The 24,052-nt window shown below is 45.2% G+C and overlaps 1 protein-coding gene across 1 annotated transcript in view; it reads left to right on the top strand.

Moving 5' to 3' along the window:
* Window positions 1–24,052, top strand: part of PTPN14 (protein tyrosine phosphatase non-receptor type 14) — a 167,658-nt gene that overhangs the window by 117,963 nt on the left and 25,643 nt on the right. The window contains exons 7-14 of the mRNA XM_068153415.1: window positions 1,570–1,657; window positions 3,354–3,442; window positions 5,650–5,737; window positions 6,452–6,534; window positions 10,168–10,225; window positions 15,249–15,327; window positions 16,905–18,394; window positions 22,978–23,121. Coding sequence (XP_068009516.1) covers window positions 1,570–1,657; window positions 3,354–3,442; window positions 5,650–5,737; window positions 6,452–6,534; window positions 10,168–10,225; window positions 15,249–15,327; window positions 16,905–18,394; window positions 22,978–23,121 — 2,119 coding nt within the window. The remainder of the gene's footprint in view (window positions 1–1,569; window positions 1,658–3,353; window positions 3,443–5,649; window positions 5,738–6,451; window positions 6,535–10,167; window positions 10,226–15,248; window positions 15,328–16,904; window positions 18,395–22,977; window positions 23,122–24,052) is intronic.

The following is a 24,052-nucleotide window of genomic DNA, read 5'->3' as shown; positions in this document are numbered from 1 at the left end:
GTTCCAAGTGTTGTTGTGGAAAAGATACACTATGGTGTTACTACTTAATGAGGTAGGAGGGTATGTATTAGTGCTTGGGTACAAACACCTTCTTTGTAAACAGGCTTCTTTTGGTGTTGTCTAGGTGCTGTTCTTAGGAAAATGACAGTACCTGCATGTCCTTGGAAACAATCTTTTATGTTATATTATGAATATGCATTTAAAGTTTTACTGCATGAAATGCAATAGGAATATTATGTGGTGGGTGCAGCACTCCCTATTACATGATGGAAGATGCTTTTAAAGCGGTAAATACCAGTCTCTGAGTCTAAGGCCACTCTCAGTCTGAGTTTCAATGCAAGCTTGGTCCTTTGATGCAACCAAAGGGCTAGCTTCCAAGCTGGCTATGAGCAGGCCTGGTTCTGTTCTTTGCTCTCTGCCATGGGCTGCTTGTGTGACCCCTTCGAACTCACAGACTTGAAAGGGAAGATTTCCCTCCCCTGCTGTGCTCTTTAGTGCTATTTCTGCAACGCAAAGAACCAAAACTTACCTTCATTTCAGCTGGTAGATCACATTCCACCTCCTTTATTTTCCTCTTTCTCCCAAAGTATTTACCCGCTTCCTATATTTCTGTTTGTAAGCTATGGTAAGGAGGAGCAAAGAAGAGAAGCATTAATAGTGGCCTTCTTTTGCAGCAACCTACAATCTATTCTGACCTGCTTTTGAGAACAGAAATCTGTCAGAATTCCTGAGCTGTGACAGGAGCATGTGTAGACACGTGTGTAAACGTTTGCAGCTCGTTTGTTCTCTATTATGAAAGAGAATCTGCTCACCATTTGGATTTAGTGCCTGTGTTGGTTTTTTTTCTCAACAGCCAACTTGAAAATGTAGGTCTTCCCTTTGAAGTAATTTTAAGAAACTTCAGTGGATTTGGATATTCCTTTTGCAGATCAGGACAGCTCAAATCGGCCATCCAAAACTCAACACAACCTGGCGTGATAGCCTGGTGTTGTAATGAAGCCTGGAACACTGATGTAGTGCGACAAGTTCAGTTTGTTCCTCTTGTGATTTGTACCTGACCTTAGCAACTGTCAGTAAAATTCCTCCCTTTGCTGCTGCTGATCCCATTTTTGAAAGGTCACTTTGTATTGTGCACCTGAAGGGTGGTTGTAGCCAGGAGGGGGTTGGTCTCTTCTCCCAGGCACCCAGCACCAGAACAAGAGGACACAGTCTCAAGCTGCACCAGGGGAAGTTTAGGCTGAGGTGAGGAGAAAGCTCTTCCCAGAGTGAGTTGTTAGCCATTGGAATGTGCTGCCCAGGGAGGTGGTGGAGTCACCATCCCTGGAGGTGTTCAAGAGGGGACTTGGCCCCTTGGCCCTTGGTGCCATGGTTTAGTCATGAGGTGTTGGGTGACAGGTTGGACTTGCTGATCTTTGAGGTCTCTTCCAACCTTGGTGATTCTGTGATTTCTAGCAGCATCTCCACAGTGTCTTCTAAAGTGATTTGTGCTTATTAATTTTTTTACTAGTGTTATTTTGTGTGCACATGGTATTGAAACTGGTTTGTGCCTTTCTTCACTCTTGATTGCAGTGGCATTACAGCAGCAGAGGCCGAGCTCATGTACATCAATGAAGTGGAACGCCTCGATGGGTTTGGACAGGAGATTTTCCCCGTGAAGGTATGTTTGTGCCTGTTGTAATGGAACCTCTCAAGCACATGAAGCAGAAGTCTGCAGTGACCTTTGGAATACGTGCAAGTTCTGTTTGTCCAAAGGAGACAGGACCTGTTTCACTGTTTCAGAGGGTGAAGTGACTGGTGGTAGTTAGAATGTGAAGGTATCTCAGGCCTGTGGTATTACTTCTCCGCCAAAATTGTTTACACTGAAGAAGTTATGTGCCAGGGCCTGCTCACCTGGGAAGCAGAGATGGTCTTTGATTTTACTCTGAGTGCTGTCTCAGTGGCTGGGACAGATGAACCTCAGCTCTGGTCATCTTTAACAGGATTGGAAGAGGAGTGAGACTTTTTCATGTCTAAGTTGCCATCTACTGAGCATTCACTTCACCTTTCCTTAGGTTCTGATATGAGCACACAGCTCTTCCACACATTTAAAACTGAGGGGGGCAATTCAAGGTTTATTTGGGGGGGTAATTCAAGGTTTATTATGCAATTCCAATCACATGCACACATTTATATACATTTCCCCCCAACATTTTCCCAATCTCTTTGCCTTCTAACACTGCCTCTGGGATAAGGCAGTGGCATGCATAGTCCTCTAATTAGAATAAGCTGAAAACTGTCAGCTGTGGGACCTATGCTGACAAGTACTACATGTGGAAGAATGCTGGCAAATTGCAACACTGAGAACTGGTGCATAGGCTGGGGCTTGAAATTTGACATCCATCATTTGCTTGCAGAAGGCCTAACAGTAGTTGCAGGCAGGTGCAGATACTCCACTCTTGCCTTCTGGGGATTGAGCAGAGCAAGGCCAGGTGAACAACTCTGATCTATTAAAATGCAGGGACACCTGATGGTTTCTAGAACTTGCTCATACACAGTATATTAACTTCTCTCCCATGCTCTATTCTGGCAGTTCTTTTTGACCACATTCTTGGTGTTAGCATAACTTTTATTTACCACTTTAAAGTGTAAACCAGTTACTATATATGCAGCTGGGGGGGGTGGTGTTTTTGTTGATATATATAGAAGAACCTCTTTGTCAACAGCATTAAGCTTTTGCACACACACACAAAAAAAAAAGGGGGAAAAATGGAGCAGGAGCCTGCAAGGACAAAACCAATAGCACTTCTAGAAAGCAATGCAAGAACAGTGGATATTGTGTGGTGCACACAGATGAACATTTAACCCAGTAGCTGAAAAACAATGGAGGATATATCTTTGTAGAGTACTTTCTAGAGTGATATGCTGTGAGCTGCTATATGGAGGACTTTAAAGAGGGAAGCATGAAGGGTAGAGCTTTTGAGAGGGATTCCATCTCCAGGCGTGGCTTCTGAAATCTCTACATGTTTTAACAGATGGCTGGAAAAATACTGTGAATGCAAAAGAGGACTATTGTGTTTGGTAGTCACACAGGCTCTAGATAGCTCTAATCACACTGATAGGGAATGTAGGGCATTACCCAGTGAATGCCAGTTTGTGGTGTGTGTATGTTCCACAGAGGAGAACCTTGGGCTTGTTTAGCCTTGGTCTGTTCTCACTAATCAACAGAAGGAATCCAGTTAAATGCTAACCAAACAGCAAAATATAGGTTGGAGAACCCTTGAAGAAGGGTTTCTGTTTGTTAACTCAGCATGCATTTATATGCATGTATTGGCCACTTTCTTTATTAAACTAAACACACTGTCCTTTCTTTGCAGGATAATCATGGAAATGACATACACCTTGGTATTTTCTTCATGGGGATCTTCATTAAAAACAGAATTGGAAGGACAACTGTGATTTATAGGTACAACTAGCATCTTTTGGATTTAAAGCAAGTTTCTTCTTAGGGCTCTGGGGGTGGGGGTGGATGTCATTTTCTTCCTTACATGTGTGACTTCAGTAGTGCCAATACTTCAGGACTGGCTTCATGGCTGTAAGACATGTGATAAAGAATAACCTCTGATATCTGTGAATGGGTATGATGGTAAGAAAGATGTACTTGTCTGTCATGTATCTTGTTCTGCTTTACAAGGCTTTGATCCCTCTTCTTGCCTTTATGTCTGGTTCTTTGATGCTTTGGAATGCAAATCTGTGAAACCTCATGGTTTGTAGCCTAGGTGCTCAACCTTTCTGAAACTCTGGTTGCCATATTTAGGTGCCCCACTAAAAGAAAGATGAATTTTCTCACTTCATAATTTTGAAAATCCAGGTTGTGTCCCTTGTGTGCCCAGGTGGCAAAGAAGGCCAATGGCATCCTGGCCTGCAACAGGAATAGTGTGGCCAGCAGGAGCAGGGAAGTCATTGTGCCCCTGTCCACTGCACTGATTAGGCCACACCTTGAGTACTGTGTCCAGTTCTGGGCCCCTCAGTTTAAGAAGGACATTGAGACACTTGAAGGTGTCCAGAGAAGGGCATCGAGGCTGGGGAGAGGCCTTGAGCACAGCCCTGTGAGGAGAGGCTGAGGGAGCTGGGATTGTTTAGCCTGGAGAAGAGGAGGCTCAGGGGTGACCTTGCTGTCTCCAACTCCCTGAAGGGAGGTTGTAGCCAGGAGGGGGTTGGTCTCTTCTCCCAGGCAATCAGCAGGAGAACAAGAGGACACAGTCTCAAGCTGCACCAGGGGAGGTTTAGGCTGGAGGTGAAGAGAAAGTCCTTCACAGAGAGTTGTTGGCCATTGGAATGTGCTGCCCAGGGAGGTGGTGGAGTCCCCATCCCTGGAGGTGTTGAAGAGGGGATTGGACATGGCACTTGGTGCCAAGGTTTAGTAGTCATGAGGTCTTGGGTGACAGGTTGGGCTTGATGCTCTTTGAAGTCTTTTCCAACCTTACTGACTCTATGATTCTGCTGTTTATCATGGTTATTAAAAATCACTTCAGCCTTTCCATTAACTTTCTTTCATGAGTTTTCTTACTTCTTATAAAAGTTTTTTCTGTATGAAAATGTTGCTAGAAATCTTCATTGTTCCAAGGGGGCTAAGATTTCCCTCACTGTTCTTTGCTACTGTTCTGGTGGGTGCTTCTGTTGCTATTGTGTTAACTTGAAGTGGATTTTCACTAGTCCCTGTTTTTAGGATATGAATGTTTGCTCAGCCAAAAGATTGTGGTTTATGAGGTGCAGTGAGTTTTAGACTGTAGCCAAGTCTTGAGCTGGAATGTTGGGGGATTTTGCCTGTGAGAGTGTCATCTTCAAAAGCATTAAGGGCTCCCTTTTTCACATAGCTCGTGTTCTGCATATTGAGTTTTGTGAAGAAACTAGATAATCCTTTGGCTGTGCCCAGTGACAAAAGCAAGAGGTTTCTTTGCCTGTAGAAGTGACAGTTTGTTCTGAGAGATCCTCACTCTTTGGAAATATGTGCTTTGAGCATCCTGCCATGACATGAAGAGGAATGCATGCTGCAAACAGAACAAACAAGTCCGTTCCATCCCCGTGGATTGCATGCGATGTACGCAAATGTCTGTCAGCTATTCGTAAGAAGATTATAACTCTGATCTTGAGTAACCTGACAATTACTTGAGGAAAAAAAAAAAGAGATTGCAGACTTTTAAAACCAGAGCATGAGCATGGTGTGCAGAGCCTACATAACCATGTTGTCAACCTGCTTTAGGAAAGGAAAGTTGGAGACGGCGTTTGGGGACGAACGGCGCTCTGAAAAAGCAGGGTTTAAAATGTCTTTTGCACGTGTGGCTAAAAATCAAGCAGTCCAAAAATGCCAATTGCTCAGGGAGATGTTTGTCATGAAGGCATTTTCAGTGTTTCTTTTATTATGAGTCTTCACACTGGTGTTTTTAAAGACAGCTTTTAATTCTCCTGCTTTGGGCGAAGAGCTGCATATCCGTTTCTCCTTTAATCGGACCGTGACTTCCTTGTTTTCCTGACCGTGTTTCTTCACCAAACAGCTACTGAAAAGCTTTCACATAAAGTGAGACTCATATTGACTAAGGGATTCTTAATGTGTTTGTGAAATGTGTGAATGTATGTGTTGGCAAACTCTGCCACGTTTTTTTCACTCTGCAGGTGGAATGACATTGGGAATATAGCACATAACAAGTCTTCAATTGTTCTGGAGTTGATCAACAAAGAAGAGAATGTACTCTTTCACACAGTAAGGAAAAAAAAACCTCATCAGTGTCAGCAAGAAAGCTGCTTAAAGAACCCTTTAAAATCCCCCTTTCCCAAAGTGACTTCCCAAAGGGAGTCACTAAGTCCTCCCTGCAGGTTCACATTTGACTTTATGCAGAGCGTGAAACTCTCTTCATTTGGCTACCAATATTTGTATTCTTCTCCAGGCATCCCAAAGTATACTATATTGGGAAGTGTGAAAGCAACTGAAGTGCTTGTTGAATTAAGCATCCATAGTGCCACACCGTCTTTCATGCTGGCATAAATACAGCAGCATAAGCAGTTGCAGAAACTGGGCGTAAGCTGCCATGTGTGTGCATGCTGGAACCTAGAGGGCTGCAGTGCTCTTCTGCACTATTTAAAATCACATCTCCCTGAGCCAAGGCCAGTATCTAAAATGAACCAGCAAACTTGAGCCATATTTTGTCGTTGTCCCTCCTCCCCTCCTACTGTGACTTAGCAGTGAAGTGGCAGCATGTAAAGGCATGCCACTGTATTTCGGTAATTCAATGCCTTGAATCCTCTTGAGGGCACTAGGCATGTTCTTGGCAGTCAGATTCTGTACATGACAAACCTTACCAGTTACCAAGCATTACTGCAACTGGATTTTTAGAGCTCCTCTTTGATACTTCTTGATAAGATTAACAAAATTAATGATTCCCCCACCATTTTTTTTCCCCCCCTTGTGTTTTTGAAGGATGATCTTGAAAATGCCAAGTATATTTCACGGCTGTTCTCAGCAAGACACAAGTTTTACAAACAGAACAAAATCTGCACAGAGTGAGTACTCTTCCTTCAGAGTTCTTTTCTGACACCCTGCTTTGGAACTGATCTGAGTTTTTGGCATGTCTGGTTTTGTTTGTTTTTTTCTCCTAGTCACTTATGTCAGTTATTCTTTTCCCCCCTTTCCCTTTTTTTTGCCTCCTTTTGTTTTAACTGCCAGCGAGGGAACAGACAATTGAGAATGAAATTCTGTTCTGAGCCTTGTGAGACTTGATGCTCCCCAGTCAGCCAAATCTGACAGGCTTGAACTGAAGCCCTTGGTCTCTGCCATTCATAACCCAGAGTGTTTGTATAAACTGGAGGGAAAGGTGACCTCTATTAACATGCCAGAATGTGAATCACAGTAGCATTTTTTAAGAAACAACATAATTTATCTGCTTCTTATGTGTGCCAAACATGGGAGGACATCTGGGAGCATTAATCTCTGTAGCCATAGTAGCACAGTGCAGCAAAGGCTGTAAATCTGAAAATGAAGTTGCCTTCAGGGTTTACTTTGAGTACCTATTAAGGAACTAGCCTTGAGCTAGTCCTCTCACACAGGTGAAGCCATCCTAAGTGACGGAGGAATTCATGATGCCGGAATTCATGACGCCTTAGTTGTAAGTCAAAATAGCTGTTAGCCATTTTAGTCTGAAGTAAACTTCTTTCAAGAATAGAGTAGAGTAGAATAGAGTTAGAGTAGAATAGAGTTAGAGTAGAATAGAGTTAGAGTAGAATAGAGTTAGAGTAGAATAGAGTTAGAGTAGAATAGAGTTAGAGTAGAATAGAGTTAGAGTAGAATAGAGTTAGAGTAGAATAGAGTTAGAGTAGAGTAGAGTTAGAGTAGAGTAGAGTAGAATAGAATAGAATAGAATAGAATAGAATAGAATAGAATAGAATAGAATAGAATAGAATAGAATACACCAGAACAGACCAGACCAGGTTGGAAGAGACCTTCAAGATCATCACATCCAACCTATCAACCAATCCAACCCACCTAAACAATTAAACCAAGCACCCCATCAAGTCTCCTCCTGAGCACCTCCAGGGATGGGGACTCCACCGCCTTCCCGAGCAGCCCATTCCAATGGGCAATCACTCTCTCTGTATAGAGCGTCTTCCTAACATCCAGCTGAAACCTCCCCTGGTGCAGCCTGAGACTGTGTCCTCTTGTTCTGGTACTGGCTGCCTGGGAGAAGAGACCAACCCCCACCTGGCTACAACCTCCCTTCAGGTAGTTGTAGAGAACAATAAGGTCTCCCCTGAGTCTCCTCCTCTCCAGGCTAAGCAACCCCAGCTCCCTCAGCCTCTCCTCACAGGGCTGTGCTCCAAACCCCTCACCAACTTTGTTGCCCTTCTCTGGACATGTTCCAGCAAGTCAACCTCCTTCCTAAACTGAGGGGCCCAGAACTGGACACAGTACTCAAGGTGTCACCTAACCAGTGCAGTGTACAGGGGCAGAATGACTTCCCTGCTCCTGCTGGCCACACTGTTCTTGATGCAGGCCAGGATGCCATTGGCCCTCTTGGCTGCCTGGGCACACTGCAGTCAATGTAAGAGTTCTGAGAAATTTCATTATATGCTGGATTTGTATAGCAGTGAGAACATAAATTACTTGCAAAACTCATCAGTGTAGTTAGCTGGAAAAGGTATGAAGAAGTCTCTATCAACAACTCCAGTTAAGAGCCATAAACAGCTTTAGTTAGAGCTAACAGCAGTTCTAGTTAGAGCTGGGCATCCCATCTGTTCAGCTGGGTAATGCCATCTGTTGGAAAATAAAGCCAAAATGTTGAAGGGGGAAGACTGGAAGATCTAGCTTTCTAATACTGCATGTGTACACATTCTGCCCCTGTACTCAGCACTGGTTAGGCCATACCTTAAGTACTGTGTCCAGTTCTGGGCCCCTCAGCTTAGGAAAGATGTTGAGTTGCTGGAAGGTGTCCAGAGAAGGGCAACAAAGCTGGGGAGGATTTTGGAGCACAGCCCTGTGAGGAGAAGCTGAGGGAGCTGGGGTTGCTTAGCCTGGAGAAGGAGGCTCAGGGAAGACCTTCTTGCTGTCTACAACTCTCTAAAGGGAGGTTGCAGCCGGGTGGGAGTTGGTCTCTTCTCCCAGGCAACCAGCACCAGAACAAGAGGTGGTGGAGTCGTCATCCCTGGAGGTGTTTAGGAAGAGACTGGATGAGGAACTTGGTGCCATGGTTTAGTTGATTAGATGGTGCTGGGTGATAGGTTGGACTCGATAATCTCCAAGGTATTTTCTAACCTGGTTTATTCTATTCTGTATTAACATACATTGAGTTAGAGTATTGGAGAGACCAATAATGTGAACTACATAGTCATCTTTTCACTTACTGAAAAGAGATGTTTGCTAGATTTCAGATGGTGCTTACAGTTCATGGGAGGTGAGTGAAAGACCAGAGAAGACATATCTTAGCAGCTCATAATGCATTTCAGTAGTCCAATACTAAGTGCTAATGATTTCAGAGGAGTTGAGCTCAAGGGAAGCTGCTGGCTGCCTCCACTGTAACAATCAGGAAGGAAAATGAAGTCATAGGGTCTGTCATCATGGAGTATGTCCCCTTCAAAGCCATATATTGGGGTCAACAGAAAGGGCTGCTCTGTTTCCATTCAGAAGCCATAGTTCTAGATTGTGTTGATTTGTAAATGCTGAGCCCCAAGTGGACACCATAAACTGTATGCATGTACCAATTCCATATACAAGTTACCACTATGTGGACTAATAAGGATAGGGAGCAACGTGTGAGGTCACTGTGCTGAAATAACTGGAGTTTAAATGTACTCTTTGCTACTGGAACTACTTACCACAGTCTTCTGTGAGATCAGCTTCTGTGCTAGAGCCACAGATATTGGTGACAGCATATGCCAATGTGTTTTCTAGCCAAATAATTTTCCTGCCCTCTGTGTTGAAATGACAGTTTGTTTTCCTGTGTGCATTTCCTCTAATTGCACATAACATCATTCACCAGATCAGAAACAGTAAGAGGACAAATCCCACCTTTCCTCTCTTCACGTAAGCACTATATTTCTGCCTCCTTCAACTTGTTTCTTTCCCTTCTTCATTTGTGTGTTTTGTTTGTTTGGTTTTTTTTTGGTTGGTTGGTTGTGTTGGTTTTTTTTTTACCTCCTACACTCCTTGTCCCTTCCACTGCATCTGGCTAGTCTTAACATTGTGCGTGGCTCTGCCAGTGTTACCTAACCCGTTGCTCTTGTTCCCTCATGATCTGTGTGCACTGCCTTGGAGTGATTGCTATGAATTCATAAGATTGTCCTTGTTTTAAACTTCCCATTAAGCCACCTGTGAGACTGTGCCTGCACACCATGTTCAGTTTTCATTGCCTAAGAGGCTCGCTTGTTTGATCCGTTTTGAAACCAGAGGTTTTTCTTCTGCTTCAATGTAAGCCAAAGAGGACACTGAACAGAAGGCATGTCTAGTATGGAGCTGGAATACTTCCTGTGGTTAGAGAACAACCTGAATTACTTTCATTTACTTGTATTTTTATTAAAAAACATCTCATTAATAAGAAACACTTAGAGATTCTTCATCTCTTGTTTTCCCCCCCCCCTTCAGTCTCACGTCAGTACTGAAGTAATTCTGATTCCCAGTATTTCTCTTCCCTCTTCCTTCCACAGACAATCAAGCTCTCCTCCCCCTATCCGCCGACGGCCCACTTGGAGCAGGTCATCCTTGGTAGGTGGTCTTTAAGAGTGTCTACACCATTTTTAATAGGCTAGGACATTGTGTAAGATGGAATGCTTTCTCAATTTCAAGTGAGCACATCAACCCCTTTCTTGTAGGCAGTATGAGTGGAATGAGTTTTCAAGGGCGTGGCTGCCCAGGTTGATTAATTTGACTGGATAATATCACCACTGAGTATTAGAAATGACTGTCTGCAGGGCATTGTGTTTTTATTTGCCCTGCAGAAACTGAGCATCTTTTCTACTGGATTGAATTATTTCAATATGTGGAGGAAAAAATATAATCCTCTAGAAGGAATTGGAAGTGTCTCACACTGCATATGCCAAAACCCAGGCAATACCTAATTTTACAGCCTCTCATTTTGCACTTCTTCCATTCCTCATGTTGGTGTATAAAGCCTGCTTAGAATTTACCAAATCTGTGGGTTAGGAGGCTATTTTCTGTGTGATTTTTAACTAAACTGGTTAAAATCACTGCATCACTATGATTCAGAGTACTTCCTTAAACTGTGTTTGTTTCCATTTAACTAATCTCTGCAAACTGTGTCTAGAGGACACAGCCTCAAGCTGTGCCAGGGGAAGTTTAGACTCGAGGTGAGGAGAAAGTTCTTCCCAGAGAGAGTCGTTGGCCATTGGAATGTGCTGCCCAGGGAGGTGGTGGAGTCCCCATCCCTGGAGGTGTTCAAGAGGGGATTGGACTTGGCACTTGGTGCCATGGTTTAGTCCTGAGGTCTGTGGTGACAGGTTGGACTTGATGATCTTTGAGGTCTCTTCCAACTTTGGTGATTCTATGAAACACAACAGATCTGACAAAGCCTGGTAACTTTTTCCTGAAATCTTCACAGAAGAAGTCAGTGGGAGTCCTTTCCCCAGTCAGTTTTAAGGCCATTTTTTTGGATCCAGTTCTAACAGCTAGCATGTATTTCTTAAAGTAATTCAGGATCTCTTAAATAAGAGCAGCAGCAGCAGCACTGCTTCCTTAGACAGAGGGCACTTGATGGGGTGCTTGGTGCCATGGGTTAGTTGTTTAGGTGGGTTGGATTGGTTGATGGGTTGGACATGATGATCTTGAAGGTCTCTTCCAACCTGGTTTGGTTTATTCTATTCTAAATAAAGGTTTATTCTATATGCAGGTTGTCAGCTTTCCTGTGTAGTACAGGCACAGACCATCCTGCAGCAGTAACTCCATTAGCCTGTCACTTGATAGCAGAAAACTAATAGGGACTGGAATATTTGCTTGACATATCCCCATGGTATGGTTACAGCTCATCAGAATGTTCCAAAATTAAGGTTAAGCTGATACTGATGTTATAATGGCTTTAGCTTTGCAGATTTCTCTCTCTTTCACACACACACACACACAGAAAATCACCAAGATTGGAAGAGACCTCAAAGATCAAGTCCTGTCACCACAGACCTCAACCCAACAACCCAGGCTGTTTTCCTGTGTTTGTTTTTGTGAGCCATTCAATCTGAAGTTTGCCTTCTAGGTTTCCCAGCCACTAGGCAGGAAAAGTGTTGTAGTTGGTTCTGGATTTTGTTATCCTTTCATTCTTATCACATTTCTAAGGCATCACAATGTACTCTCTGAGGCATATTTGCAGTATTTTTGGTACCTTCTTGTTTGGTCCCTGGAGATGCCTACGAAAATGTGAACGTGAAGAAGTGAAATGTGTTTTGAATTTGTATGGTATGGCCTCAGATATGTAATAAGGGAAAAGAGAGAGCTGCCTTCTGTATTACATATGAGAAATGGAAGTCTCCTTTTCCAAAGGACAAACAAATCTTGATGCCTCTTTGTGTTTTGAACACACAGATGCAAGAAGTTTTAGGGAAAAACCCCAAAGTTTTAAGAAGATCAAGAGGGGGAATGAATGCTCATCAATTGTAATCAACTAAACCATGCAACCAAGCACCCTGTCAGGTCTCCTCCTGAACACCTCCAGCGATGGTGACTCCACCACCTGTCCAGGCAGCCCATTCCAATGGGCAATCACTCTCTCTGTATAGAACTTCTTCCTAACATCCAACCTAAACCTCCTCTGGCACAGCCTGAGACTGTGTCCTCTTGTTCTGGTACTGGCTGCCTGGGAGAAGAGACCAACCTCTGCCTGTCTACAAGCCCCCTGCAGGTAGTTGTAGACAGCAATAAGGTCACCCCTGAGTCTCCTCTTCTCCAGGCTAAGCAACCCCAGCTCCCTCAGTCTTTCCTCATAGGGCTTGTGTTCCAAACCCCTCACCAACTTTGTTGCACTTCTCTGGACACCTTCCAGCAACTCAACCTCCTTCCTAACCTGAGGGGCCCAGAACTGGACACAGGACTCGAGGTGTGGCCTAACCAGTGCAGTGTACAGGGGCAGAATGACCTCCCTGCTCCTGCTGGCCACACTGTTCTTGATGCAGGCCAGGATGCCATTGGCCCTCCTGGCCACCTGGGCACACTGCAGGCTCATGTTCAGCCTACCATCAACCAGCACCCCCAGGTCCCTCTCTGCCTGGCTGCTCTCCAGCCACTCTGACCCCAGCCTGTAGCACTGCCTGGGGTTGTTGTGGCCAATATGCAGAACCTGGCACTTGGATGTGTTCAGTCTCCTGCCCTTGGACTCTGCCCATCTGTCCAGCCTGTCCAGGTCCCTCTGCAGAGCCTGCAGAGTTTGAATGAGTAAATCAAGTACATGGAGTTCTAGTCATGCATTTTCTTTTATCAGTGAAACATTTCAAGACCTGACAGGAAACATTTTTTTTCTTCAATTTTTAACCAAGAAAGAAGATCCTAAACCAGGATTGGATGATAGGTTGGACACGGTGATCTTGAAGGTCTCTTCCAACCTGGTCTATTCTATTCTATTCTATTCTATTCTATTGGAAAGGGAAGTGGATTGCTAGCAGTTCACACTGAACTTTCAACTGCTTTTTTTTCCATAATTGTTTTGCTAACTTGTTGGAACAACTCTCTTTGGGAGGGGAAAAAAAGCCTTTCTGAGCGCTGTCTTCAGCGTACATACCTTTGCACACCTACCTGTTCATTTGCTTTGCATGGTAATAAATCAGCAGGCAAAAATGGGAAGTGCAGTAGAATATTTGGGGTAAGGCTTTGCCATTTCTCTGAAGATCATCATGCTGGTTTTCCAGCAAAACCACCTCCATGTAGGAGAACATAATACAATATGTTCAGTTAGCCAGTTGAAAATCCAAGCAGTCCTTAATTTGGATATTCACCATCTGCAGATGTAACCCCCCCCAAATTTCTTGCAGGTGCCTTCCATAACATCTATCCCAAAGAAAACTCTCATCTTCAGATCTCTGCATCCCCAGCAGAAGTCACTTCTTCCATGTACTTTTCCTCTGCTCTCCATCTGTTAGGCTTTTCAACATCTCTGTTGCAGACTAAGATCTGCTACTCAGGTTATCAGCAGCAGGCTCCTTTGCCCAGCCTGCAGTGAGAAGAGGGTTTTATACCCTTGAAAGTAATTGTTGTAGCAGAAATATTCCTTGTCATCTTCCAGTTTGGGCTTAACACAGCAATTTTGTATGCAAGAATTCATATGTGTGCTCAGCTTCTTTGATTCTCACTTCTTCTGGCCATGAACATACAAAATGTAAATGTAACCCCTTCCCTGGCCCCTCTTCTTCAGTAGCTAATTTGCATGGTGCTCATTTCGTGCATGTGCATGCAAAGGTGAATTGTTTGCTGTTTCTTCTCTTAAGAGTTTGAACTACTTGAATCAGTCCAGATGTGAAGACCTTTTTCTGCTGTTGAGGAAGGCATATTCATGAGATTGAAAGTTCTGTATTCATTAAAAGAGAATGTCTTCCTTCTCTTATCTACTTTCTTCATATGTCAAAGTATATTTTCATAACCTTTGCCCTGTGACACCACTGAGGACAATACAGTGCAGGTGGTAAAATGCAGCTGCAGAATGCAGCAGTTTACCAATGGACAGAAGTAGTGGATACTGTGGCAGCTCTGATTTCACAGAATCACCAAGGTTGGAAGAGACCTCAAAGATCATCAAGTCCAACCTGTCACCACAGACCTCATGACTAAACCATGGCACCAAGTGCCACATCCAATCCCCTCTTGAACTTCTCCAGGGATGGAGGCTCCACCACCTCCCTGGGCAGCACATTCCAACAGCTAACAACTCTCTCTGGGAAGAACTTTCTCCTCACCTCCAGCCTAAACTTCCCCTAGCACAGCTTGAGAATGTGTCCTCTTGTTCTGGTGCTGCTTGCCTGGGAGAAGAGACCAACCCCCACCTGGCTACAACCTCCCTTCAGGTAGCTGTAGAGAGCAAGAAGGTCTCCCCTGAGCCTCCTCTTCTCCAGGCTAAACAACCCCAGCTCCCTCAGCCTCTTCTGATAGGGCTTATGCTTGAGGCCTCTCCCCAGCCTCATTGCCCTTCTCTGGACACATTCAAGTGTCTCAGTGTCCTTCTTAAACTGAGGGCCCCTGCAAATGATCCTGCTGTTTTTATGCTGAATTGCAATCTGTGATACTTGTTGGGCTAAAAACTCTGTTGCAGTGCAGATTGTTGGAGGAAGGCTCCGATTCATTATCGAGGCAGTATAACTCGCCAAGTTATTTTGAGCCCACATATATGCTCCTAGTGCTTGTATAACAGTGTTCCAGGTCCTTGAATTTGTTCCATCTCCTGCTTTTGTTCTGGTTAGGTGTCTGGTTTGTTTTGGTTTAATCTTTCAAGGGCAAAGACTTTGAATAAACCTTTGAAAAGTTCTAAGTGAACTGGAAGTCTGGATGTTGCTTTCTGAAGTGGTTTAGTTTAAAGCAGTCAACTGGTCAGCTATGGGCTCTGTGACAGAATTCAGCAAACAATCTACAATATGTTATTCTCTGCTCTCTCAAGAAATGCCAAGCCACGTGTCTTTGGCTGGGTAAAAAAGAGCAGCATTCAGTAGAAAGGGCACAGAAGCATTTTTCCTGTTTCAGCTGGAAAAACTCTGGCAAACAAAGTTCCTAATGCTTTTGTTTTTAACTTGTGCTTTCATTTCAGCCAAGGCAACATCCATTTATACTGCCTCCTATGCATGTCCAGTGTGGAGAGCACTACACTGAAACACATAATTCACAAGGTATTTAGAAGAAGATATATTGTTTTTCCTTTAATGGACTTCAATGTTATGTGTATGCAGAGAAGCTCCTAACCCTTAGGTCTGCTTTTGTCATGCTGTTGTGGTCAGATGGGAGCTCCTGCTGCTGCAGTTTTACAGTTAATGTTGCAGTAAGTTTTCTGTTCAAAGTCCAATTTGAAGTTTGAAATTTCTCTGGAATTGGCTGTGCATGACTCTGAGCCTTAAAGCTGGCATTCCAGTTCAGTGAGCTGAAAAGATGGTTCCTTTCTAAAGGACATATGATGGCTGTACTTAAAGGCAGTGCCAGCTGGGGCCAGGGAGAGAATTGGAGTGAGGGGGAGACAGGAATTACCTTTTACTGTAGGAGAAATCATAGTGTCCTTTACACTTAGATTATCTGTGGATTTATTTACTAGCATCTGCCTGCTACCCTCATGTTCCACAAACCAATTCTCTAGGAAGTTGTACCAGGTTCCTTCAATAAAAGTCAGGAATGGAGCCCAGCCCCTAAACATCTTGGCTTCACACCCTTGACCCCACCACCTTTTGCAAGACACATAGCCAGGCCTGTCACTGTTCTGTGCAGCTCATGAAGGTACAGTTGAAGTGCTGTTACCAGCAGAGGAGCTCTTTGTCATACCTTGATAATATTTCACAGTTGTGGTGGCCTGACAAAGTTTAAGATAGACTTGGATATTTTGAAGGTACAGTTCCTTGCATGCTCAGTGGCTGCCACTGAAGGGGGGGGATTTGACTCAGTGGCTGTCACTATTTTATTGTGAAGCTGAGGCTCTGTGAAGAGTTACATCCTCAATTTTGGAAGAATTGCAGAGTTCCCTTAGTTTTACCACAGGCTGATCTCTATTGCTGAAGAACCAGCTGATTTCAGAGTTTTGGGAGCTGCTGTTATTTTCCTACAAATTTTCAACATGGAGTATCTCTTGGTGAAGTTGTGATACAGGACATCATCTTTACCATCTTGATTCCCTCTCAGATATCTTTTGTTGAAGTATGTAACATTCTTCAGTGCATCTGTGGAGTGGTTTTGCTTAGCTTTGTGTTTTCCCCTGTGTCTTGATCTCCCTGCTGTGTTACACCTCAGATCCTCAAAAATGTTGACTGATCTGAAGTAGGTTGTCTAATTTCACAGTCCTCAGCTCCTTCAGATCACAGACAGCAGTGCATTAGCAGAAACAACAAGAGAAGTTTTAGGATTACCATAGGCTAATAGCATTGGATTTGTAAGTGGCAGCAGCAGTGAATCCTTCCAGATACTGAGAGGGAGGTGATGCCCTTTTATTTTCCCTTGCCACCCCAGACAAAAACACTTCCTCTCTTTCCCCTTTAGCGTCTCCCACAAGAATCTGAACTTCAGTTTTTGCTAACTCAGGAGTGTTTAAGTGAGTCATTTTGTTTCAGTTCAGTCAGTGACTCAAGGATGCTCCTAAGACCAAATGTTCCCTGCAGTTCTTGTACATCAAGCTGTATTTGTTGGTGCAGACTGCATTTGAAGTTTTAAAGTTGAGTGACTCCTTGTATGTTACAACTGTCCATGTCTTTATCTCTGTTTTACACAGATAGCATTTTCCATGGAAATGAAGAAACTTTCTACTGTAGGTCTCAGACTAGTTTGGATAGGTGTCCAATGGACTTCAGCTACTTGAATGGTAATGGACCCAATGGGAGCGTATGCAGTGCCCACAGCATGAACTCCCTCAATCGCTCTCAGAACTTCATCCAGGCATCTCCAATGTCCTCAAATCTGAGCATCCCTGGAAGTGACATCATGAGGGCAGACTATATTCCCAGCCACAGACACAGTGCAATCATAGTACCGTCTTACCGGCCAACTCCGGACTATGAAACTGTCATGAGACAAATGAAGCGAGGGGTGATCCAGATGGATAGCCAGAGTCAGTCTTTGAGGAATCTCAATATTGGAAACACACATGCTTACAACCAGCCAGAAGACCTCGTTTACAGTCAGCCTGAGATCCGAGAGAGACATCCTTACACGATTACATACGGGCCTCAGGGTGGTGGCTATAACAAGCCTGTCACTCCATCTGACCAAGTGAACCCTAACAATGCTGGGCAAAGTAAGACCGCAGCCAGTGCCATATCCCACACGGTCAGCACACCAGAGCTGGCTAACATGCAGCTGCAGAACAACCAGAGTTACAACACCACTCACATGCTGAAGAACTATCTCTTCAGACCTCCACCTCCCTACCCACGCCCACGTCCTGCCACCAGCACGCCAGACCTGGCGAGTCACCGCCACAAGTACGTCAGCGGGAGCAGTCCCGACTTGGTCACTCGCAAAGTCCAGCTCTCAGTAAAGACCTTCCAAGAGGACAGCTCCCCAGTCGTCTGTCAGTCGCTGCAGGAGGTCAGCGAGCCCCTCATGGCCGTAAAGCACCATGCAGCTGTGAACAAGCGCCACAGCTTGGAGGTGATCAGCAATATGGTACGGGACATAGAAGCCATGGCGTTAAAAACTTTGAACGCCCCTCTGCCCCGCAGGAACACTCTGCGGGAGCAGGTGCAGCCGGAAGAGTCAGTTCAGATGGGACATGAAGTTCAGCAAGTTCCTCATTATCATCACAAAAAGACGTTCTCCGATGCCACAATGCTGATACACAGCAGTGAAAGCGAGGAGGAGGAAGAGGCCCCAGGCTCTGTGTCACGGATAGCAGCGCTCCACGAGGACATGGAGTACAGCGCTCAGCTGCAAGCCGCGCTGGCCAGAATACCGAACAAACCTCCCCCAGAGTATCCAGGGCCTCGCAAAAGCGTCAGCAACGGTGCCCTGAGGCAGGACCCTGTTAGCATTTCTGTGGCTGTAGCCAGGGCCAAGGCCATGAGGCCAGGGCCTTCCAAAGCCATTAGCGTCTCTCGAACTGATCAAATGGCAATAAATGGGTCTTCGCTCGGGCCGTCTATCTCGGAGCCTGACCTCACCAGCGTGAAGGAGCGGGTCAAGAAAGAGCCTGTCAAGGAAAGGCCTGTGTCTGAAATGTTTTCTATTGAGGACAGCATTATAGAAAGAGAAATGATGATGAGGGTAAGTGCCTTCCTCTTGCAGTTTTTGGAAATCAGTAATCCTACAGATCAGTTGCCATACCATAAAATTGTTGGATCAGTACACTGGGGGGAACACACAGGTGGGAAGATGCTGGTGTGCTTGAAGTTGGGAAATGTGATGTTAAATGCCACATTCAATTTGGTTTTGTAAGGTCTCTATGGCCACCAAAGGGCCTGATCCAGTGCACTGCTGTTGGGCCTCTATGCTCCCTCTGTTCTGGTTGTTCAGCTGCTGGCCACATCCAAATCTAATCCAGCTGTTGATGCCACCACCCTGGCAGCAGTACCAGCCTGGGGGAGGTGGCAGAGCACACAACCAGGTGGTGAGGAGACTGACCACAAAGCCCTGCCTCAAGGCCTGCTCCCCTCCTGCCTGCAGAGCTTCCTGGCCCCTGCAGATCTGTTGGCAGGGTGGGTCTGACACGTTCACTGTGTTGGGTGAAAAATTGTGTTTCAGGGCTGGCATTGCCTTCCTTCTCTGCAGGGATGCCTACCTAAGTCTCACATAGTACCTAACATAATGGAAGCTTGAGTTTTTCAAATGATCCCTTTGATTGACTTTCCTGCTGGTTTATATGTAACAGTTTTCAGAGTAAACCTCTGGGAGCTGCTGAATAAGGATTGCCTATTTTGCCACTAACTTGCTGAACAACCTGACACCTAGTTACAGAAGCAGGATGTGTTGAGCATCTGGATTGTTTTGGTTGTTGGTTTTTGTGTGTGTGTGTTTTGTTTTGGGGTTTCTGTTTGTTGTTGTTTTTTAAAATGTACTCAAGTATGAGAAGTGGAGTCCTTGTAAACAATGAATTTAGAACAGAATTAACCAGGTTGGAAAAGACCTTTGAGATTGAGTCCAACCTATCACCCAACACTATCTAATCAACTAAACCATGGCACAAAGCACCCCATCCAGTCTTCTCCTAAAGACCTCCAGGGATGGTGACTCCACCACCTCCCTGGCCAGCACATTCCAATTGCAAATCACTCTTTCAATAAAGAACTTCTTCCTAACATCCAGCCTAAACCTCCCCTGGTGCAGCCTGAGACTGTGTCCTCTTGTTCTGGTGCTGGCTGCCTGGGAGGAGAGACCAACCTCTGCCTGTCTACAGCCTCCCTTCAGGTAGTTGTAGAGAGCAATAAGGTCTCCCCTGAGCCTCCTCTTCTCCAGGCTAAGCAACCCCAGCTCCCTCAGCCTCTCCTCACAGGGCTGTGCTCCAGACCCCTCCCCAGCTTTGTTGCCCTTCTCTGAACACATTCCAGCAACTCAACATCTTTCCTAAACTGAGGAGCCCTGGACACAGGACTCCCCAGTGCTGAGTACAGGGACAGAATGACTTCCCTGCTCCTGCTGGCCACACTATTCCTGATACAGGCCACTTAAAAGCTGCAGTGCCCCTGCAAGCAGTGACAGAAATATGGGGGTGCTTACCAGATCGTGACTGACTTAGGTGCTTGATGTAATGCCCTTGGGAGTGTAACTGCAGTCATGGAGAACAAAGCATATGCCATAGTTTGGGGCAGGGGTGGTTCTTTTTCAGTATTGAGACCTGAAATAAGAATAGTTCCTGAAACAAATTAATGAAGCATCTAAATGGTCTAGAGCAGAAAAGAGTGTGTAATGTACTCATGCAGTTAGATTTAAGGGCAACTGCACAAGTACTATTACACAAGTCCTATGAGGAGAGGCTGAGGGAGCTGGGGTTGCTTAGCCTGGAGAAGAGGAGGCTCAGGGGAGACCTTCTTGCTGTCTACAACTCCCTGAAGGGAGGCTGCAGCCAGGTGGGGGTTGGTCTCTTCTCTCAGGCAAGCAGCACCAGAGCAAGAGGACACAGTCTCAAGCTGTGCCAGGGGAGGTTCATACTGGATGTTAGGAAGAAATTCTTCTCAGAGAGAGTGATTGGCCATTGGAATGTGCTGCCCAGGGAGGTGGTGGAGTCCCCATCCCTGGAGGTGTTTAGGAGGAGACTTGATAGGGTGCTTGGTTTAGTTGATTAGATGGTTTTGGATGATGGGTTGGACAGGATGATCTTGAAGGTCTCTTCCAACCTGGTCTGGTCTGGTCTGGTCTGGTCTATTCTATTCTATTCTATTCCTATTCCTATTTCTATTCTATTCTACTCTATTCCTATTCCTATTCCTATTCCATTCCATTCCATTCCATTCCATCCCATTCCATTCCATTCCTCCAGAGACATTATATATACATAGGTATTCTTGTTCATTGGTGAGCCTTCCACTGATGTAATGCTTGGTTATCAAACCTGGGCCATTCAGTTGTATCATGGAGACTGACTTTCCTCCCTGCAGAATCTTAAAGCTTGAATATAGAAATACACTTGGCTACAAACCATAATTTTTCATGAATGAATACTGTAGGCAGTGGTGTAACAACACACATATATATATGCTGCTTTGATCTGAGGGAAGAGAGCATACTGAGATGCAGAAACTCAAAGGATTTTAGGATGGAAATGAAGGTAAGAAGAGAGCTTTGAGGCAGTGTTTGAGGACTCTTCCTCTGAGTAACCATTCAGATCAGTCTTTGATCAACAGGTGGTTTTTGTTGTTCTTTGGAAAATGGAGCAGTAAGCTTTTAAGGTGGTTTCAACCTGCATCAGCAGTCTTAATACATGCAGACTGTCCTTTTGTGACAGGAATCACACCTTACATTAATGGAAGTCTGATGACCTTGATCTTTTAAACTCAGACTTTGCCTTGCAAGTAGCAAAGAAAGAAGCTGCTTTATGAAAGGATGATTGGTTTGGATTTTTGGTTTGCTTTGTGGATGTTTGGTTTTGCTCTGGTTTGTTGTTTGGGCTTTTTGTTTTTTTTCACTGAGTGCTGTGGAGGAACCCAGTGGTGAGGAAAAAGTTCAGTGGCTTTTGAAAAATCAAACCATTTACATGTGTCTGAGGGTGTTCAGGGTCTGTAATGTGCTTCTAGGAGCTGAGCTTGGCCTGCGTGGTGATCACAGCTTCCATAGGCATCCTGGGAACCACTTCCCTTGTGCTCATCTCCTTCCAAATCCAGCAGAAAGAACTGTTAAGGAAACAGAATAAGATACTCCCACATTGAGTACTTTTGGAGATGATCTCTCTTTTTTTGGTGTTTCAGCTCCCAGTGCTTTAAGGAGAGCAGCAGGATGATGAGGGGGCGAGGCAATCCCAGGCACAAATGCAGGCTGGGCAGGGACTGGCTGGAAAGCAGCCCTGAGGAGAGAGACTTGGGGGTGCTGGGGGAGGAGAAGCTCAACAGGAGCTCTCAGTGTGCACTTGCAGCCCAGAAAGCCAATCAGATCCTGGGCTGCATCAGGAGAATTGTGGCCAGCAGGTCAAGGGAGGTGATTCTCCCCCTCTGCTCAGCTCTGCTGAGACCCCACCTGGAGTACTGCCTCCAGAGAAGGCCAGGAGGATGATCAGAGGGCTGGAGCTGCTCTCTTATGAGGACAGACTGAAGGAGTTGGGGCTGTTCAGTCTGGAGAAGAGAAGGCTCCGAGGTGACCTAATTGTGGCCTTCCAGTATCTGAAGGGGGCTACAGGAAGGCTGGGGAGGGATTGCTCAGGATCTCAGGGAGTGATAGGACTAGGGGGAATGGAATGAAGCTGGAGGTGGGGAGATTCAGGCTGGAGGTGAGGAGGAAGTTCTTCCCCATGAGAGTGGTGAAGCCCTGGAATGGGTTGTCCAGGGAGGTGGTTGGGGCCCCATCCCTGGAGGCCTGGAGGTGTTTAAGCCCAGGCTGGCTGAGGCTGTGGCCAGGCTGCTCTAGTGTGAGGTGTCCCTGCCCATGGCAGGGGGGTTGGAACTGGATGATCCTTGTGGTCCCTTCCAACCCTGACTGATTCTACGATTCTATGAATTTAAAATGCATACTCCAGTTCTCCACATCATAGCATAATATGAGGTCTTGGGTGACAGGTTGGACTTGGTGATCTTTGAGGTCTTTTCCAACCTTATTGATTCTATGATGCATGAATATAGTAAACTATCACCTTCCTTGGGGCTGCTGTTAGGTTCAGTTTCTGAGCTATGCGAGCTCAGTTTTCAGCACAAAATATATCACGGGTGCTCTTTGAATCACTATTATAGCTGAGTGCATCAGAAGACTCCTCATTTTAAGTATTACCATCACAGAAGAGAAACAATGGCCTATGTTTTAACCTGCATTGTGATGGATTGAAATGATTGCTTTTGAGCAGGTGCCCCAGGTAGCTTGGCTACGGTAGCGCTGCTCGAACGTCACAGGGTGATGCTTTGTGTGTCCTACATTCAGGATGGGGTGTGCAGAAAAAAACGCTTCAGCCTGTGTCTTTTGATGGCATGTAAACTGCATTACATGCTGGGATTGCTTCTTTGAAATTAAAATTCTGGGCTCATGTAGGAGCAGGCCTTTGAGGAATAACAGGAAGAATAGAGGTTGTATTTGAATTTGCCATGCTAATGGTGATCATCTGCATTCCTTGGCCAGAGAGTTGCAGATTTTGGAGATTAAAAAAACATTCCAGCATTTTACTGGCATTATAAATAATCACACAGAGATGAAAACGTGCCTTTTCTTGCCAAAAGAATCTAGAAAAGCAGAAGATGGCAGGCCTGGAGGCCCAGAAGAGGCCCTTGATGTTGGCAGCGCTGAACGGACTCTCAGTTGCTAGGGTTCCAGTGCCGGAGGACAGCCAGGATGAAGTCGCCAAGGTGCCAATGGATGAGAGGGTAAGATGGATCCTCATGAAATGTTGCTTGTTCCCTTTGTTCCCAGCAGCATGAAGTTTCTATAGTATTAAAATTTTATTTGAGATGGGGAAAAAAAAGAAATAGTCTCTTAGAAGTTGTCAGAGCCATTAATGGAAAAGGACTGTGGTTAACAGTGGTGTGCCTTTAGATGCTGGCAACGTGTTAAACATCTTGACATTTACTGAAGCTGGTGAAAATTGAGGCTCTTCATCATTGCAGCTGACCATACAATGTCACACAAGATCAATCCATAAATCTCAACATTTTGCACATTTTTTTTCCTCTTGATTAGGCAATCTTTCTACAGTGATCAGCTGCCTCTGTACACTGCACTGGTTAGGCTGCACCTCGAGTCCTGTGTCCAGTTCTGGGCCCCTCAGTTTAGGAAGGAGGTTGACTTGCTGGAACGAGTCCAGAGAAGGGCAACGAAGTTGGTGAGGGGTTTGGAACACAGCCCTGTGAGGAGAGGCTGAGGGAGCTGGGGTTGCTTAGCCTGGAGAAGAGGAGATTCAGGGGGACCTTATTACTCTCTGCAACTACCTGAAGGGAGGTTGTAGACAGGCGGATGATGGTCTCTTCTCCCAGGCAGCCAGCACCAGAACAAGAGGACACAGTCTCAAGCTGTGCCAGGGGAGGCTTAGGTTGGATGTTAGGAAGAAGTTCTGTACAGAAAGAGTGATTGCCCATTGGAATGGGCTGCCTGGGGAGGTGGTGGAGTCACCATCACTGGAGGTGTTCAGGAGGAGGCTTGATGGGGTGCTTGGTGCCATGGGTTAGTTGTTTAGGTGGGTTGGATTGGTTGAAGGGTTGGACCCAATGATCTTGAAGGTCTCTTCCAACCTGGTTTATTCTATTCTATTCTATTCTATAGATCCCATATTACATGTTCCAGTGCAACTGAGGAATTCAG

The sequence above is a fragment of the Melanerpes formicivorus genome, unplaced genomic scaffold, assembly GCF_026170545.1.
Source record: "Melanerpes formicivorus ecotype bairdi unplaced genomic scaffold, bMelFor1.0.p_v2 SCAF_26, whole genome shotgun sequence".
NCBI lineage: Eukaryota > Metazoa > Chordata > Aves > Piciformes > Picidae > Melanerpes > Melanerpes formicivorus.
This window is presented reverse-complemented; position numbering and strand designations above follow the sequence as displayed.